We start from the raw sequence: 20,045 nt of genomic DNA, 5'->3' as shown, positions 1-20,045 counted from the left end.
AAGTTCACTTCTTAATCAGCTGTTTGAGACCTCCAACACTGTTTCCCATGTGAACCACCTTATAAATAGGGTCAGGTTCCCAGAAGAGCCCACAAAAGCCTATCTGACCCAGGGATACGGAAAGACTGTCTAATACCTAACAAACTTTCTTTCTTTGGTGAAATTATATTTTCAGTTTGAATCTGGAATATGTGAAACATATTCTCCTTGAGTAGTGGCAGCACCAGTGGCTCTGGAATCTGAGGATGGGAAGTATGTTTAGGGCTCTAGAGACAAGACAGGTAGATACTTCCTGGAGCCAAAGGAAGTCAATGTTCAATGTATACACATGAGATGGTAATTCTCGGTCAAGTCCGGTGGTTTTAACTGGAATTAAAAATCAGTTGTCAGAACATCTCCTTGCAACTTCTTCAGTCACCAAATCAAATGCGTAATACTTTATAAGGAAAGTTGGAAATCTCCTAAGTTCATAGCAATCTATTTGAAACGTAACAGTGACAATGTATTTCGTATTCCAGAATCCTGAGGAGAATAGCTATATAAATTGGCAGTAAGGTAACTGGTTTTGGGGTTTTTCTTTGGCTACTCAATAATAAAAGGAACAACTCAGAACAGATAAAAATTTCTTATGAAAACTAGCACACAAATGGTAGAAACTGTTTCTAGTTTTTCTGAAATACAAACATATTAATAGATTGAAAGAGTCTACATTCTAAGCTTTTCCTATTATACAGAGAGGGTGAACTCTAGTAGCGTAATACCAAAGATTACAAAAATATTGCTAAGAAAGAGAATAATTTATTATGCTTTAAAGTTCTCTTGAGTCTCACTCTGTCTGCCCAGGCTGGAATGCAGTGGTGCAATCTTGGCTGACTGCAACCTCCACCTCCTGAGTTCAAGCAATTCTCAGGTCTCAGCCTCCCAAGTCGCTGGGACTACAGGTATTGGCCACCACACCTGGCTAATTTTTTTGTATTTTTAGTAGAGATGGCGTTTCACCTTGTTGGCCAGGCTTTTCTCAAACTCCTGGCCTCAAGGTGATCCATCCACCTTGGCCTCCAACAGTACTGGGATTATAGGTCTGTGCTACTGTGCACAGCCAAAGAAAGTTTAAATTTGAGATAATGTAGTTACTATGGCCAATTAAAGATATACCATGCAACTACAATATGCAAGATACTTCCACAATAAGAGAAACAGAAATAAGATGTTTAAGTAGAGGAGATTAAGAACAAAATATCAATAGTGGTATTCAAAGATAAAGCATATAAAAAAAATTTAATGAAGACGAGCATATTTGGCATGTGCTTTAAAAGAAGAATATTCAACAGGTTGAAAATCCAAGGCAAACAAAGGAGAAATTTTCAGGAAGCTAGGACAGCATAAGCAAAGAGACAGGACAGCTTTGTGAGACAGAAAACCATGCAGTCCTCATGCCTATAATCCCAGCACTCTGGGGGGCCAAGGCGGGTGGATCACAAGGTCAAGAGATTGAGACCATACTGGTCAACACGGTGAAACCCCGTCTCTACTAAAAGTACAAAAAAATTAGCTGGGCATGGTGGCGCACACCTGTAGTCCCAGCTACTCGGGAGGCTGAGGCAGGAGAATCGCTTGAACCCAGGAAGCGGAGGTTGCGGTGAGCTGAGATCGTGCCATTGCACTCCAGCCTGGGTTAACAAGAGTGAAACTCTGTCTCAATAAAAAAGAAAAAAAAAACAACAAAAAAAGAAAACCATGCAGTCTGGAAGGAGACCAAGAGAATAACAGGGAAGTGAAAAGGTCATAAAATGAGAATAATGAGAGGCAGGCTTCATCTATGCTCAGGAAAAAAGTGACAGTATCTGTATAGATATTTACATTCTTGAAATTATGGTCAAAGACATGAATTCTACCTTTCTACAAAAACATAAAATCTAATTTAAAAAACTGTGGTTAACAACATGGAATCAAAGCAACAGCATAGTGCTGGAAAGTTCAACATGAGTTTGCGGAATAGGATCTGTTTTGGAAGGAGTGTAAGAAAGCAATGGTGGCATAATAAGACAAGTAATAGGTAGTAATGAGATAGTCCTCATTTACGGTAAAAATTTAAAAAGGCGGTATTTCTTTAAACATTCATATTTTAAAAAATATGGTCAAGAACATTAAACAGAATACCTCTGTGTACAAAGACAGTCATATAAAGACAGTTATTTAATCCCAAAAGCTTTCCAGGAAGACACTCAGTTTCCACTACTGGCAGAGAAGTGGCTCTGTGAACTGTCAGCAGATAAGAATTATAAAGATTACATTTTAAAAACTATGTCAATTCCTGGAAAACGTCCAAAATATAGAAACAGGAAGAGAGTTTAATTTCAAAAATTGCAAATGGAAAAAGTATAAATTGTGAATTTTTGGCTTCTTAGCTTGGAGACGTATCCAACTATCACACACAGCAATGGCAGCGAAACAGCTGGGGAGACTGCAGCCTCATCAGCAAAATGTGACAGAGATTGCAGTTCAGGGCTGGAAAAGCAGCTGCAAATGTTAGGGGAAATACTGACTGTGAGAGAACCACACAAAGAAAATGGCTTATATTCAAAACATAAACTATCCAAACCCAGGCTGATGGTGAAACTATGCACCAGAAAGGAATGAACTATAGATACTAATACTTGCAACAACAAAAATGAACCTCAAAAGCATTATGTTAGGAAAAAAGAAGTCACAAAAGACTGTGCTGTATGATATGAAATTCTAGAAAAGAAAAAACCATAGTTACAGAAAGCAGATCAGTGGCTGTAGTACTGGGGGTGAGGAGGAAGGGGACTGGCTGCAAAAGGGCATGAAACAATTTTTTGGAGCAGTGGATATAGTCTACATCTTGATTATGGCGGTGGTCAGATTTGTCAAAACTCATCAAACTCTACACTTAAAACTGATAAATTTTATTGTATGTAAATTATACCCTGGTTAAAAAAAAATTAAAGTTTTCAAGTGCTTTTATTTCTTGCATAATTTATTCAGAACTGTGTCACTAATCTAAAGTTCATCCATTATCCTAGATTCTGACATTTCCTCCTCCTACTTTCTCCTTTAGAACAATCATCCAAAATGAGAGATGTCACTAAGGGTATGTCACACACGTAAAGAACATAAAGGCAGAAATATGGGGCAGGGCAAACAACTGCTGACCTAAGACAACATCCCTGGGAAAGACGAGGTCAGGATTAGAGAAAAGATGTTAGCTGCTTTGGACGGGAGGGAAGGGGGAATGCAAAGATGCTTCTTAAGGTGCCTTTTCAAGCAACAGTTACAAGGAAAGCTTTATCCTCAGTCTCTTCGACTCATATCCTTTATAACTGTACCAACCAATAAGGTAGCCACTAGTCACACTACATTTAAATAAAAATTAAATTAAACTTCAGTTCCTGAGTTGCACTAACTGTATTTCAAGGCCTTGATAACTTTGTATGGCTACTGGCCATCATATTGGACAATTCCATCATGAGAGAAAAGTCTACTGAAAAGCACTGTTCTACAATCTTCAGCTTCAGAATAACCTAAGACATCTTAAAAATGCCACAGGAAAAAATGAAATAAGAAAGCATATATGAGTGAAGCTGTACTTTGGCACCATAAAATATGTACAAATTACTGATAAGATTGGAGGAGGCAGGCTTTACAGCAACGCAGAACTGAGTTTAAATTCCAATCTAGCAATTTACTAGTGAGCAACCTTGGGAAAATTATTCAATTTCCTAGCACTTCAACTGAGGAAACTGATTTAAAAGCAGCATAACATCACTTTGTAAAATAGATTTCATAAAAGCTATCTCATAGGGTTGTCGTAAGTATTAAATAATATGAGAAGTACTTAATATAGTTTCTGGTACATAGTGTAAATATTAGTTCCTTAGTTTACTAGCAACTAAAGACAATTTTTGGCATGTTAGCTACTGGTATCAGCAATTAGCAACTCCTTTTATTTCACAGTTAACGATTCTGGTTAAGATAAATCAACTGCCATTTTCTTCGATTTGTAAGAATAAATAATACATACACATATAATCACTTTTAAAAATAAAATGATCCATATCCACTGTTTTAATAATAATTTTTTTTTTTTTTTTGAGACTTGATCTCACTCTGCCGCCCAGGTTGGAGTGCAGTGGTGCGATCATGGTTCACTGCAGCCTTGACCTCCCAGGCTGAAGCCAGCCTCCAGAGTAGCTGGCAGTACAGGCACACTACCACACCTGGCTGTTTGATTTTTTTGTTCAGACAAGGTCTCATTATTTTGCCCAGACTGGTCTCGAACTCCTGAGCTTAAGCAATCCTCTTGCCTTGGCCTCCCAAAGTGCTGGGATTATATGGGTATGAGCCACTGCACCCAGCCTAATAATAAAAGTTTTAATTCTTACCTTTGATGAAATGATCCGGTTATCTATAAATTTCTGAGGTGTATAAAGGCCATTCTGAGGAAACCTGTTGGCTACGTATATGGTTCTTGTGTCACTCTGATGTGGTGGGTCAAAACCCTAAGACCAACCAAGCAAGAGAAAAAGAAATACTAGTCAACCAGGTTAGTTATGACACTTTATTGTTAGCTTTATTTAGCTGGTCAGATTACATATATTACTATTGTCCTTAAAATGCATATAGATCCAATCTATTTAATTAGAAGAGCTATGCCACCTATTTTTTTTTTCTTTCACAGGTAAACAGGTACATTATCTCTAGATAGAAACTTAACTAAGTAATACTTTAGTAATGAAAAACAGTTCATTTTCTGTCAGAAAATACTACAACCTAGAGAAGTATTTGAGGACAAGGTTTCTTTTCCTCCTGCATTCCTTCCCTTCATTTCTGTGGGTTCCTTGCTTTCTCTTAGGATGGATTTCTACTCAGTGATACGAAAGGCCTGTGTAGCTACAACCTGGTAAGCACCTGCCGTATCTTTTTCCATCCCCAGACTGACTTGGTTGCATAGAGCTTTGTTCCCAGATGACTGACAGTACATTAGGTAGGGTCTTGCCCAGATTCATTCCACACAATCATTTATTTATGCCATTACAGTATCAACTGACTTATTGAAACAAAGACATGAATATGCTGTAATTCCTGGCCTTGAGGAACTCATATCCTGACCTCAAATTTAGAAAACCATCTGCCAAGGCTTATTAGTAATCATCTCCAGTAGAAAAGATTTCGTGGGCCGGGCGCGGTGGCTCAAGCCTGTAATCCCAGCACTTTGGGAGGCTGAGGCGGGTGGATCACGAGGTCAAGAGATCGAGACCATCCTGGTCAACGTGGTGAAACCCCGTCTCTACTAAAAATACAAAAAACTAGCTGGGCATGGTGGCACGTGCCTGTAATCCCAGCTACTTAGGAGGCTGAGGCAGGAGAATTGCCTGAGCCCCGGAGGTGGAGGTTGCGGTGAGCCGAGATCGCGCCATTGCACTCCAGCCTGGGTAACAAGAGCGAAACTCCGTCTCAAAAAAAAAAAAAGAAAAGAAAAGATTTCGTGGAAGACAAGACTACTGATACTTTACTCTTAGAGGACTGTACTAACTTCCACAGCTGCAAGTGAATCTTCAAGACACCTTTAATATTTGGCATGTTGTCTAGGGTTTTGAAAAATTAGAAAAGAAAAAGACTCTTTTGGTAGATTTTGGAAACCCACTGAGGCTGAAAGCAATATCCAAATGAAAGACTTACTTTCTTTGGTACTAACAGGAAATGATTAAAAATTCCTTAGATTTTTTTTTCTTTCTTTTTTAAGTAGTGGTCATGGGCTATTTACTAGTACTACTAAGGAGTTATTAAAAGGTCAATAAAACTTGATATTCGTAAGCTACGATGATCCATTTTTAGACATTAGTAAAGGCTCTAATTTAGCAACCTATTAAGTAAGCCGGCTGCCATTCAATGCTTAGCATTCCTGTAACATTTCAATTAAGCACCGACATACACAGATAGCGGGAGATCCCATGTAACCTAGAGGGATATTTTGCTTAGTCTATCGGAATATTAAGTGTTATATATGGTATTCAACTGTTATTATTCTTGGTTTTAAACTTTTATTCTGTGATCTTAACAACAGTACAGGACGGTACAAATGCATTTGTATGCATCATAAAAATCGTATTTATTTGTTCAGACTATTTTAAAGTCCTATGATTTTCTACCCTGCTTTCACAACACTTTGCAATAGTGATGACCACATTTTGTAGATGTGAAAATGGCATTATGTGTCTGACTTCAAAATCTGTCTCATTAAGGAAACTATATGGTGGCATAAATATTTACTTTCCTAATAAGGTATCTTTAAATTTTTTCACAATTTGGTAAATTAATGAACAAATAGTTTGAAGCCTACTCCTTTAGTCTATGGCAGGCGTCCCCAAACTTTTTACACAGGGGGCCAGTTAACTGTCCCTCAGACTGTTGGAGGGCCGCCACATACTGTGCTCCTCTCACTGACCACCAATGAAAGAGGTGCCCCTTCCTGAAGTGCGGCGGGGGGCCGGATAAATGGCCTCAGGGGGCTGCATGTGACCTGCTGGCCGTAGTTTGGGGACGCCTAGTCTATGGCTTTATTTCTCAAAACAGGTTCACAGGAAATTTACCTATAAACAGGTATTTGGAGCTTTATACTGCATGAGGCATAATATTTATTCAGCATCTGCTTTGTAAACTTATGTTAACATCTCCCCCCATACACTAGCTCCTGCCTCTTAATATGCCTTCTGCCATCTTTCTCTCCAGCATCACTCTGTTTTCAGCTCAACTCAACAGATTCAGATGGACATCTGTTTAACAGCCTATTAAAATAGATAAAATATTACTAATAGGTTATTACTTCTCTTTAACACTAATTTAAACACTAATTTAGCTTTTGGGATAAAGTATTTTAAAAAAAGGAAAGTAAATTTCATGGCCTGAAACAATATATAAATATTTAAAATGTCAAGACAACTGAGACTCAGAACCACTGAAAGAGAATTTTAATTTTTTGCTAAATCCTCACCAACACTGGAATTTATGTACATCTAAAAAAAAAACAAAAAACAAGGAACCCAAAATAACAAAGATAACTACAACATCTCAGTTATGACTAGAATTTGTATTAACATATAAAGGAACATACTTTACATGAAGCAAATGCTCAGAATTTTCCATTTATCTCAACTGGATGATTAGAACCAGTCACCACATACTAAAATTTTGGAACTCCTGAGGGTTCTATAGTTATTTTAGAAGGATATTTTAAAATGTTCCCCCCAAAATCAATTATAAACTGAATTTTTTAAAATCCTATACAGTAGTTCTATATTCCAAGATATCAAAATTTAAAATATGACAAATCTGAAAGAAAATGATGACAAACTTTTCCATGTTCCCAATGATGATATAGTATCTACTTTTGCATTATGAGGTTTTTCATTAATTCACATAATCACATCCAATCATATTATCATCCAACCATATTATAGTCAATGGCATGCCTTTGTGGGGATGTACAGGTCTTATTTTCTTTCATATGCAAAATAGCAAAATTTAATATGTCTGTAGTATAAGTATGGCCTAATGTCCCTTAAGAAAATGAAACCTATAACTTCAGATCATTAATATTTAGTATCGACTTTGCTACAACAAATTAAACTATCCACAACCTAAATAAAAGAACAAAACTATTCAAATATGAAGAAATTGACTTAGAGCAGGATCCATAAATGGGCTTCAGTTCTGTGACTCCCTGAAATTGTGTGCAAATTTGCATATATGTGCATTTTTCTGATAAGTGTATGCATAGGTTTCATGAGCTTTGCATGATGAAAAGAAGTTTAAAAGTACTTAACTTAAAATCTTGCTTTGTAATTAGTTCTCTAGCTTCAAATTCTACATTTAAAACTACCTCAGGAGAATTTTATGTTTCAGTAGCACCTTTATGTTCTTTAACCAATTATTAACAAAATTATTTGTGTAACTATATTGTTAGTATGAAGTTCAAGCATAGTTTCACACGATTTCTGGCAAGCAATATGAGCAATTCTATGACACTGGAGAGGAAACAGAATCTGAACTCCCTAATCACTAGGTCAAGGCTACATGCCAAGGTTCAGAAACCTCTGGCACATAATACATTTTCTCTTGTCATCCTAGACTACTCATTCACACCCTCAACGCCTTGATGCTTGCCTGCTCCCTTCTCCTCTCATTTTACTTTGTCCTCGACAAAGAAAATCAGATAGATTAATGCTATTCCACCCACTCTGGTTTTATGTTAATATCTACTAAAAAGTAGAGTTTAGGTATTGCAGGCATACAAATTTAAACTCCTGAAAAGCTATTATATTCTTAAAAATTATGAAATTCGCCAGGCGCGGTGGCTCACGTCTGTAACCCCAGCACTTTGGGAGGCCGAGGCGGGTGGATAACGAGGTCAAGAGATCGAGACCATCCTGGTCAACATGGTGAAACCTTGTCTCTACTAAAAATACAAAAAATCAGCTGGGCATGGTGGCGCGTGCCTGTAATCCCAGCTACAGGCTGAGGAGGCTGAGGCAGGAGAATTGCCTGAACCAGGAGGCGGAGGTGGCAGTGAGCCGAGATCGCGCCATTGCACTCCAGCCTGGGTAACAGAAGGGCGAAACTCCATCTCAAAAAAAAAAAAACAATTATGAAATTCAAAATCCCTTTTTTCTTTTCTTACTGGAATTGTGACCATATGTTAAAGCCACAGGTACTAAAAAAAGGTGGGGGGGGAGGGTTAGTATTTAAAGGAGGAAAAGTCTCATGATGGCAGTTAGGAGAACTGTTAATACACAGGAAAGGATTGTTTGAACGAGACTCCTCTTGTAACCAAACTGAGTAAGGCCTGGAAAAATCAAACCAGCAAACAGCGATATCAATTTCTGGAGGCGGTCTCTAGCATAAAACAACACTTACGAATGAATCTCAACATTTTCAATTCCAGGCCAAATATATCAGCCTCTTTATTATCTTAAAATCCCAAAGATTTTATAAGCATAGCTAAGAGGAGACTAAAACTATAGTTATGAATAATTAGTCATACTACTTTAATTAAGAAACATTATCCTTAGAGTTCACAGTGCTGTCTAGCATTCCTACATATGATTTATTTGCTAACAGAAAGAAAAAGCATCAAAACAAACAAAAGACCTCAAAACAAGAAAAACAAAAAGCAGCTTCAGAGTCAAAACTGTAATACCATTCAGTTATTAAAATAAATGAACAGAATTTTATTTAGATCACATACATGACAGAAAGTGATTTTTGTTGGCTATATGTTTCAAAGTATATAGGCACATGAAACTGCCTAGGGAAAAAAATACCAAGGCTTCTGGGAAGGAATTATTTAATGTCTTTTATTAAAATCTACAAAGTTAATTGTGAATTACTGTTTCCTAGACACGAACTTTCAATAAAATGTACCTATTCAGTAAAATATACCTTTATATAGGTATCACAGGGTAAGATAATGTGACACTGTTAAAAGGCCAGAGTAAGGCGATAAAGTTAAAACACCTACAATGTAAACAGTTAACAATAATTTATCTTAGCTTTTTGCTTTGCACTACATAACTTTCACTTCAGAACTGAAGTTTGTTTGCCATCTATCAGACCAGTCTGGTCTTCCGAGAACTCTGGCTTTGTGCAGGGGTGGGTTGGTACTGGATTTTCAAGCTGTGGGATATAAAATCTAGAGTAATCTTAGAGAAAGACCTCAAAAATTCTCAAATAATTTGCCAAAGCTTTATTACAGGTAGCTCATCTCTTATAGGTTATAATATTACTTCCCAAACTTGACTTCCTATTTCAACCCAGGTTCCAGCAAAAGCCTACTCATTCTTCATCTTTCAGCTTAAGAGTTCCCTTCTCAGTGGAGCTTTAGCTGATGTCCCTCATTCCCCAGAGACAAAGGAAGACATGTGTTAGGTACTACTCCCACCAAACCTTTTATACAGTCCCAGTATAGATCTACTTACGCTGAATTGTATTTGTTTGTCTCTGTATCTATCTCTCCCTCCAGACTGCAAGATTCTTTTGGCTAGGCGTGGTGGCTCACGCCAGTAATCCCAGCACTTTGGGAGGCCAAGGTGGGCAGATGACCTGCGGTCAGGAGTCTGAGACCAGCCTGGCCAAAATGGTAAAACCTGTGTCTACTAAAAATACAAAAAAAATTAGCTGGGGGGTGGCACACGCCTGTAATTCCAGCTACTTGGGAGGCTGATGCAGGAGAATCAAACCTTGGAGGTAGAGGTTGCAAGTGAGTTGAGATCACGCCACTGCACTCCAGCCTGGGTGATAACAGCAAAACTCAGTTTCAAAAATAAATAAATAAAAATAAAATATCACTGAAAATAAATGTCAGCCAGGCATGGTGGCTCACACATGTAATCCTACCACTTCAGGAGGCCAAGGCAGGCAGATCACTTGAGCCAGGAGTTTGAGAACAGCCTGGGCAACAAGGGGAAACTCTGTCTCTATAAAAAATAGAAAAATTAGCCAGGTGTGGTAGCACGTGTCTATAGTCCCAGCTACTTGGGAGGCTGACGCAGGAGTTGCTTGAGCCCCGGAGGTCAAGGTTGCAGAGAGCCATAATCACGCCACTGCACTTCAGCCTGGGCAACAGCATAAGACTCTGCCTCAAAAAAATAAAAATAAAAATAATTTTTAAAAAATGTCTGCCGAACTGATTTTAACTTTTATGATATTTAACTTGGAAATGAAAAAAAAATTAAAAGTGATTCTGTAGAGTGAAACGTACCATTACTAGCATAAGAGGGGCTAGAAGGAAACTTTTTATTCTGGTGTTCCTAGATTTGTCTTATTCTTATCAAAGCTATTTATTACAGTTTTACAGTTGTTGTAAGCTGTAAACTTTGACATTCCTGAATGTCAAAGAAATCAACTTCCATTAGAAAAATACAAATCAAAACCACAAGGAGATAACACTTCACATCCATTAAGAAAGTTATTACAAAAACAAAATAAAACAAAACAAAAAAACCCCACAAAACAGAAAATAAGTATTGGCAAAAATGTGGAGAAACTCGGACCCTTGTACATTGCTGGAGGGAATGTAAAATGGTGAAGCTACTACGGAAAACAGTATGGCAGTTTCTCAAAAAATTAAACACAGAATTATTACAAGATCCAACAATTCTACTTCTAGGTATACACTTCAAAGAAGTGAAAGAAGGGGCTTAAAGAGTATTTCTCCATCCATGTCCATAGCAGCATTATTCACAACAGTGAAAAGGTGGAAGTAACTCAGGTGTTCGTCTGATTAATCAACAAAGTATGGTTTATACATACAATGAAAGATTAAACAGCATTAAAAGGAAGAAAATGCTGGCACATGATGCAGTAAGTATCAACCTTAAAGACGTTATGCTAAGTGAAATATGCCGTCACAAAATAACAAATATCATATGATTCCTCTTATATAATGAGTGAGAGTAGTCAAACTGATAAGACAGAAGCAGAAAGGTGGTTGCCAGGAGTTGAGTAAGGAAGGGAATAGCAAGTTAATGAGTACAGAGTTTCGGGTTGGGAAGATAAAAAAAAAAAAAAAAAAAAATCAAGAGACAGATGGTGGTAATGATTATACAACAATGTGAATATACTGAATGCCACAGAATTGTACACTTAAAAATTATTAAAATGGTAAATTTTATATTATGTATATTTCACACAATTTTAAAAAATCAATGTCATCCATTTGGGACTTCACCGTAGATTTTCTGGATCAGGCAAATCCTATTTGGCCATAATTAAACCATAATAGTAAATATCCCTTTATATGCTGCACTGGTAGTTTCCATGTATGGAAACGCAGAGTTATTTATGATAAAAAAATAAATGTGCGAGGTTGTTTTAGTTTAGATCAAATTTACAGATCACAGGTTTTAGTAAGGGAGGATTTAAGGTTTCCATAACCAGGAACAATAAATTTGAGTTTACTTTGCCTATCCAGTTAACCACTGTCTCAATAAGGAGACAAACTAGTCAATTTTACAGCTGCTGTTTCCAGATTGAAGATAAACGGGTAAAAATACATTTCTACTCAGGTTTCTAAAACACTCTGAGCTTCCTCCTTCTTCCCCAACAATCATAAACAAAAATGGCAATGAAAATGGCTTTCTAAATCCTCCTTGGTATATAGACAATAGCTGTCTACAACTCTGCAAATATGCTGGAGATGTGGTCAGTGAATAAACATACCTTTTTCACAATATCTTCAAAGTTTACTATTTAAAAAAATACAAGCAACAAACATACACCACAAAATTCTAAACACCATTAAAAAGTGTACTGAAGTAAAATTAAAAAAGAAGTGCTGGGGGAATCCTATTTGGTTATTTAAACAAGAATTAACACTAAAAAAGTTAAAAAGAAAAGAAAAGAAAATGAAAAAAAGATGGATGGAAAATATGCAATTGTGCTATTAATTTTATATGCTGGAAACCGTTTTCAGTAATGCCTGAACCAGGAAACTGTTACTAAATAAGTAACAGCAGCAGCAACTATAAAAATCAACTACCTTGTACCAGTCTCACTTACCATAATCTAGTTATCCTACTTTTCATCTTGCCATAATCATAAACATTTTTAATGTTTCTCAAAATATATAATGCTCTTACATACAATGCAAGTATATGCTGTTCCTGTTATCATATACGTATAATGCAATATAAAGAATTTAAATTGGATAAACCAACCAAAATGATATTACTGAAATGATGGTCCTGAATAACGATATACTTAGTGTTCTATAGGCTTCTGTATCCATCTATCGTTTTCTGATTGGTTGCTAAAGTGTGTTTCCCTATTCTCATATAAAAAACTGTATGTACTAGTTCTGCTATAGCTAAGAGGTGTATGCCTCAAAGTCAAAACTCCTTTTTGGATAATAAGCCAAAGAAAGGAACGTGGACTTCGAGGGAACTTTTCAGGAATAAGGTTGGTATTCATTTTCACAATGACTTGGGGGTGCTAGTGGCATTTAGTTACTGGGTGGGTGAGGCAGAAGTATTAGATGTTCTGCAAAGGACTGCAGAGTCTTGCCAATGAAGAACTGTCCTATGAGCATCACAACTTCCAGATGCCATGTTTGCTAAAATCTCTTTGAAATAATCCAAGCCTTCTATTTAAATATAAACAAAAACTTTTTGTATGGATTTATGAATTTTCCAGGGATGTAGTTATCATATAAATGCATCCCTGGAAAATTCCATGTAAACTGAAGAAAGATTATATTTTTTGTCAGAATTTTTATGTAGTTCTGAAATCTTCTGAAGGTATGAAATCTTCAATACCACATAAACTGAAGAAAGATTATACTTTTTGTCAGAACTTTTATGAAGTGGTGTTTACTGTTTTAGACAATCCCATCACCAGTTGAAAATGTTATGAGTCACTATAACATATATTTTTAGCAGTATATTTTAGAGCCAGGGCATTCACAATGACTTCAGCATCTGATTATTCATTATGTCTACTGTAATCATGATTATTTACATACCGAAACAGATTTTATTTAATATAAATATATTCATTTATTTTTCCTTCATATGACAATTAGGGTGGTAATGTGCATTTTTAAAAAAATTACTTGTATAAGTCATTTAAATTTCATTTCAGGATTAAAAAAAGGAAGGAGTATTTATAAAATATTTGACAGGAACAGGGAGATGTGTCTGACAGTGTTGAGAATCAACTACATACTTGGATATTAAAACATAAGTTATCCTACAAGTATTCACTATCTCTCAAGTTAGAGGGTGCTGCTTATCTCCTATGAGCAGTACAGCCAGTATTCAAACCAGGAAACTTCTGTACAACAAATATTTCCAACTTCAGATTTAAATAGGATAAAGTATAGGTTAAAAACATTCTCAACAATCACAGCACAAAAAACATCCTGAGTTCAAAGAATAAAGATGCTAGATGAATCCTATTTGTTTTGTACATAAGAATTGACACAAAGGTAGAAAAAAGTAGGGAGGGAGGAAGATACGCAATTGTCTATATGTCAGAAATGTGTTATCAAGAACCTGAGAAATATGCTTCAAAAGAAAGTAAAGCATGTCTACACAGGATAAAAAGAAGAACAAAAAAAGACTCACTAAATCCTAAACTATTGCTATGAAAATTAAACTTTAACCAGAAAATGATTATTTAGCATCACTGGATCACACTAACATAATTCTGAAAATAGAACATTTTCAGACAAATTTTCAGTTTGTCTTATTTATGTATGTATGTATTTGAGGTGGAGTCTTGATCCAAGTCACTCAGGCTGGAGTGCAGTGGTGCTATCTCAGCTCACTGCAACCTCTACTTCCTGGGTTAAAGCGATTCTCCTCTCTCAGCCTCCTGAGTAGCTGGGATTACAGTGACCTACCACGATCCCCAGCTATTTTTTGTATTTTTAATAGAGACGGGTTTTACCATGTTGGCCAGGCTGGTCTTGAACTGATCTCAAGTGATCAGCCCACCTTGGCCTCCCATAGTGCATGAGCCATCCTGCCTGGCTGAAAATGTATTTTTAAAAAACAAAAAAATGTTTAGCTTATGTTTGGATATTTCAAAAAGCAGCTCATTTATCCTGTATAGTAACTATGAAAATTCTACTGCCGATCTGCAATTCTTGCCTTTTAATATCTTCCTGTATTCAATTTTTAAAAATGTACTTTAGCAACCAAAGAGTACTTACTGAATACTTACTATGTGCTTTGTAGTATGCTAAGGACTAATGATGATGAAAGAAATACATGACTTAGACCCCACCAACTTGAAATTGATGAAATCTTAGTGATTTAGGACTTAAGCTATTTCATCTCACATACTTAAGATCAAATTATAATTGTTTTCTAGTTTAAGTGTGAGACAACCAGCATGGCTAGCTGATAATTTGGTAAGCAACTGGATATACTTGTTTAGAGGTTAGAAAAGAGGGCTGGACTTGAGACTGGAACCCAGCAAGCAAAATGGTGACAGTTCAAGCAAAGGGTATGTATGGAATTGCCTATTAGTGTACTAAGCGGGCAGGGCACAGAGGCTCATGCCTGTAATCTCAGCACTTTGGGAAGTCAAGGCAGGCAGATCACTTGAGGCCAGAAGTTCAAGAACAGCCTGGCCAACATGGCAAAACCCAGTCTTTACTAAAAATACAAAAATTAGCCAGGCATGGTGGTGCACCTATAGTCCTAGCTACTTGGGAGGCTGAGGCAAGAGAATCACTTGAGCCCAGGAGGCGGAGGTTGCAGTAAGCCAAGATGGCACCACTGCACTCCAGCCTGGGCAACAGAGTGAAACTACATTAAAATAAAATAAAAATATAAAATAAAAAATATATAAATAAAATGTAATTAGGAAACTCTTAGAGAGTCTTTAATTATTAATGGCTATCACACTGACTTCTAACAACCAAAGACACTGGTTCTCAAGAGTTTTAGATTTTTACTTTTTTAATCTCCTACAGGAGGGAACAGTTTTAGATTTCACAGATCAGTAAAACTTTTTTAAATTGAGAAACTGGCAGAGGGTTGCCAACAGTTTATTTTTCCAAGCAAAAATATTAAGAAAAAAGAAAGCAAACGAAACAATCTAAGACTTTAAAAAGTCTGAGAAACCGAACCAGAAAAAGGACATTAGGGAAAAACTAATAAAATTCAAATGAAGTATAAAGTTAAATAACACATCAATATTGGTGTAACAAACACAGCATAGTAATGTAAGATGTTAACAGTAAGAGAAATTGGGTGGGAGAGGAGGGCACAGTAATCCTCTCTACTATATTTGCAACCTTTTTTTAAAACCAATTCTAAAATAAAGTTTGTATTTACAATGTTAAAAAAATTACTCAAAAACAAGGACATCTATAAATTTATGCAAACACAGAGATTACACTGACCTCATTTTTTCCATTTTGCTATAGACCACAGAAAGCTTTATCTCAATCTACATGAAATATCATCATTAGGGAACCCATGGCCTGGGAGGCTACCAACTAAAAACACTGTTAAAAGCATTCTTTAGAAATTTTGACTTTCCCTTTCTCATGATAAATTCCCAAGACATTTCAGTTTTTCCTTCTTTTTAAAAAAAATACTACAAATGTATGCTTTAAAAAATGCTGATCAACATCGGCAGGTAAGCACTGCATCAATTCCCTTTAAGTCTGCATAAAGATTTGGATCCACAAAGTATGAGGGTCTCCTGCATGTCTAAGTTAGAAGCCAAGTCCTCTGTAACACTGAAAGTTCAAGAGGAAAACACAAGATTACAGAACTACTTCACAGTCTCTCCATATTAAACAATCAGGTTCACTCTCCCTGTTTCTGAACTTACCGTACATTAAAGAGCATAGTGGAGAGCTAAGATAAGAGTATCTATATTCCCCTTGCAACTGGGGAGATGAAAAAGTGAAGAAACAATTTTCTAGGTAACATATGATTAAGATTTCAACGTACTATATTCTGCTCAAGCTTTACCTGCCAATTACACCCACTGCAAAAGACCCTTCAAAGCAAAATCTTAGAATATCAATATGTAACACACACATTTATCAAGAAAAATGAGTTTGCTACTCTGCTTGGCACTGTACCAAAAAGTTAAAATGTTTGACCATTCTGAAATATCAAGCCACTTAGTATTTCATCTTAAAATTCAATTTATAAATACTATAAGCAAGGTAATATGCTTGGAACTATAGAAATACCAAAATGAGAAAACAACTCCCCTCCCCTGAATAAAACTTCATTTTAAAAAAAAGACCTTTTAATAAGCACAAAAAATAAAATACGTAGAATGAGTACAATTTTGACTAAAATAGCATTAAATCATAGATGACTCACTTATTTTCCCACAGAATATTATAAAATATAATCTGAACAGATTTAAAAGTATGGCACAATTTCATTACGGATATGATAAAAGTGATTATTAAAAATGGGTAACCACCTTATCTCTTTGCTGCATTTACAATTTCTATTTCAATATCACAAATTTCTCAAATGTCAAAGTAATCTGGGATCCCAAGAGATTTAAAACTTTCGAAAACTCTTAAAAAAAAAAAATTGCCATGCTGTTTAAAATCAATTTAAACATTGCTGTTTACACTATGTAACATTTTTAAGAAGAGACATACATCAGATATAAACCAGGTCTAACTAATAAAACACATTTCACCTTGAGAATGGCCATGGCTGGACTACAGTAACTCTTGATCACTTTTTTATCTTTTTCCTCTACACACCTGTCACCACCATCTCCAGAATACCACTGCTAGACATTCCTTACCCTAATGCATTCTCTAGTCTTATCTCACTTTAAGGCAGATTTTAGAAATAACAGTGGAAGTGACTGCTATTTCTATTTCACACTACTAAACTCCCTGGAAAAACTCTGTAGGTTCGAGTCCTGGCTGTGACATTAACTGGCTACTGGCCTTGGGAAAGTCTCCCTTTACTTCACAAAAGCAAAGACAGTCTTTTTTTTTTTTTTTTTTTTTTTAATTAATACTTAGCTAAGCTTAACATAAGATAATCATTTCTGTAATCAGGGGCTGAGCTTCTGGGACTCTCGGTGTGGAAATGAGCAGTTTGAAGTTCAACTCCTATAGGGTAAGAATAGCAGGATAAGAATCAGCAGTACCATCTCTGCACGAGGGTTCTACAGTCAGGTTCAATTAATAGCATTGTGCTTGGGTCCAGGCTTGCTCCCACCTTTGAAAGAAAGCTGGAAAAAGCTGTGTATCCTTACACTAAGTATGTTTAAGATCTCCAAAGGGATAATGGAATAATATTTTTCAGTGAAAATTTGTGAAACAAATCAGGAAGATATGCAGAAAGAGCACACAGAAATGAACAAAGTTCAATAATAAATGCTGAAGATGAGAAATTATCATTTAAGTAAAAATTCAGAAGACAGTATAAACTCTACAGTGAAAACAAGAGAAATGGTGGACTAGAAGCTAGAAATAAAAAATTTTCACTGAAAACAGCACAGATAGAAAATGAGATGAGAATAAGAAAATGGCCACAGAGGACAAATTAAGAGGCTTCAACTTATGCCAAGCAAGAGTTCTAGAATGAGAAAATTAAAGGCTGAGAAAAAATATTATAAAGAAAAAGTGGCTAATAATTTTTCTGAACTCTACAGCCTTCACATTGAAAGCACACGCAAATGCAGAGCTGGAAAAATATGAAAAAACATGATGGATACATCATAGGATTATAAAATGTCAAGCACAAAGAGATAATCTTAAAAGCAATGTGAAGCCGGGCGCGGTGGCTCAAGCCTGTAATCCCAGCACTTTGGGAGGCCGAGGCGGGTGGATCACGAGGTCAAGAGATCTAGACCAACCTGGTCAACATGGTGAAACCCCTTCTCTACTAAAAATACAAAAAATTAGCTGGGCATGGTGGCGCGTGCCTGTAGTCCCAGCTATTCGGGAGGCTGAGGCAGGAGAATTGCCTGAACCCAGGAGGCAGAGGTTGCGGTGAGCCAAGATCGCGCCATTGCACTCCAGCCTGGGTAACAAGAGCGAAACTCCGTCTCAAAAAAAAAAAAAAAAAAAAAGCAATGTGAAAAATATTCCCAACAAAGTAATGACAATTAGATTAAAAGCATATTTCACACCAGCAATAAATGTCAGATAGTAATGGAATAAGTAGTATCTCCAATATGTAGAGCTAAAGTAACTATTAATCCAGAATTCTGTATCTAGCTAAATTTGCATTCAAGTGACTATGAAATAAAAACATTACCACTCATGAACCCTTGCTTAAAAACATCTAAAGAAGCTATGTCAGCAAGAATAAAATTAAATCTGGAGGAAAGAGGTGGTATGCAAGAAATGATAATGAATAAAAAAAAAATCACTAAATCCTTGTACTAAACCAAAATTACATTAATTAAAAATTAATGTTAAAAATTAAAAAATGTTGAGTTTAAAAAGAGAAATACAACCCACATTATGGGAGAAATATTTGCAAATCACACATTTGATAAAGGTCTTATATCTAGACTATATAAAGAAGTCTTACAACTCAAGAATTAAAAAAAAAAAAAAAACACAAGAAATAACCCAATTAAAAACAAGCAAAAATACCTGAATAGGCATTTCTCCAAAAATGGTCAAGGCCAACAGGTACATGAAAAAACATTAGACATTAGTCATTAGGGAAGCGCAAATCAAAATCACAATAAGATACTATTCATAACCACTAGGATGACTATAATAAAAAAGACAGACAAAAATAAGTGTTGGGAAGGATATGAAGACATTGGAACCCTCACACATTGCCAGTGGGAATGTAGAATGGTCTAGATAGTTTGGAAAACAGCTTGGCAATTCCTCACAAAGTTAAAAACAGAGTTACTATGTGACCCAATAAAAGTCTACTCTTTAGGTATAAGCACAACTGAAAATACGTATCTACTTAACAACTTACACATGAATGGCCAAAGCTGTGTTATTTCTAATACCCAAAACGTAGAAACAACTCAAATATCCATCGATTGATGAATGAATTAAAAAAAAGTGGCATATCCATAAAACTGAGTATTATTTGGCAATAAAAAGAAATGAAGTAGTGATACATACTACAGCAAAGAAGAACCTTGAAAACATTATGCCAGGTGAAAGAACACTGTTACAAAATACATATTGTATGATGATATTTATATAAAATGTTCAGACTAGGCAAATCTAAAGACAGAAAGTGGTTTAGACTGGGGGCTTGAGGTTTGGGAAAATGGGGAATCAGAGTTAAGTTTCTTTAGGGAAGAAAAAGATGTCTTAAAAGGAGAGGGCAGTGATGGTTACATAAACCTATGAATACACTAAAATGGAATCACATACTTTAAATGGGTAAATTGTATGGTATGTGAGATATATCTCAATAGAGCTGGTAAAAGAGAAAAAGTAGAACTAAACTACTATGCAACTGTAATGTGGAAAATGAGAAAGAGAATACTGGAGTCAAAAAAATCTAAATTCATATATTATTTGTAGATGT

The 20,045-nt window shown here is 36.0% G+C and overlaps 1 protein-coding gene across 5 annotated transcripts in view; it reads right to left on the bottom strand.

Annotated features, from left to right (window-relative positions):
* ATP11B (ATPase phospholipid transporting 11B (putative)) overlaps nucleotides 1–20,045 on the bottom strand; it is a 124,982-nt gene that overhangs the window by 93,951 nt on the left and 10,986 nt on the right. For all 5 annotated transcript variants that reach the window (XM_074404596.1, XM_039478872.2, XM_074404595.1 and 2 more), the window contains exon 2: nucleotides 4,407–4,523. In XM_074404596.1, the coding sequence (XP_074260697.1) occupies nucleotides 4,407–4,523 (117 nt within the window). The remainder of the gene's footprint in view (nucleotides 1–4,406; nucleotides 4,524–20,045) is intronic.

The sequence above is a fragment of the Saimiri boliviensis genome, chromosome 8, assembly GCF_048565385.1.
Source record: "Saimiri boliviensis isolate mSaiBol1 chromosome 8, mSaiBol1.pri, whole genome shotgun sequence".
NCBI lineage: Eukaryota > Metazoa > Chordata > Mammalia > Primates > Cebidae > Saimiri > Saimiri boliviensis.
The sequence above is the reverse complement of the archived record's forward strand: the minus strand, read 5'-3'. Positions and strand labels throughout refer to the sequence as shown.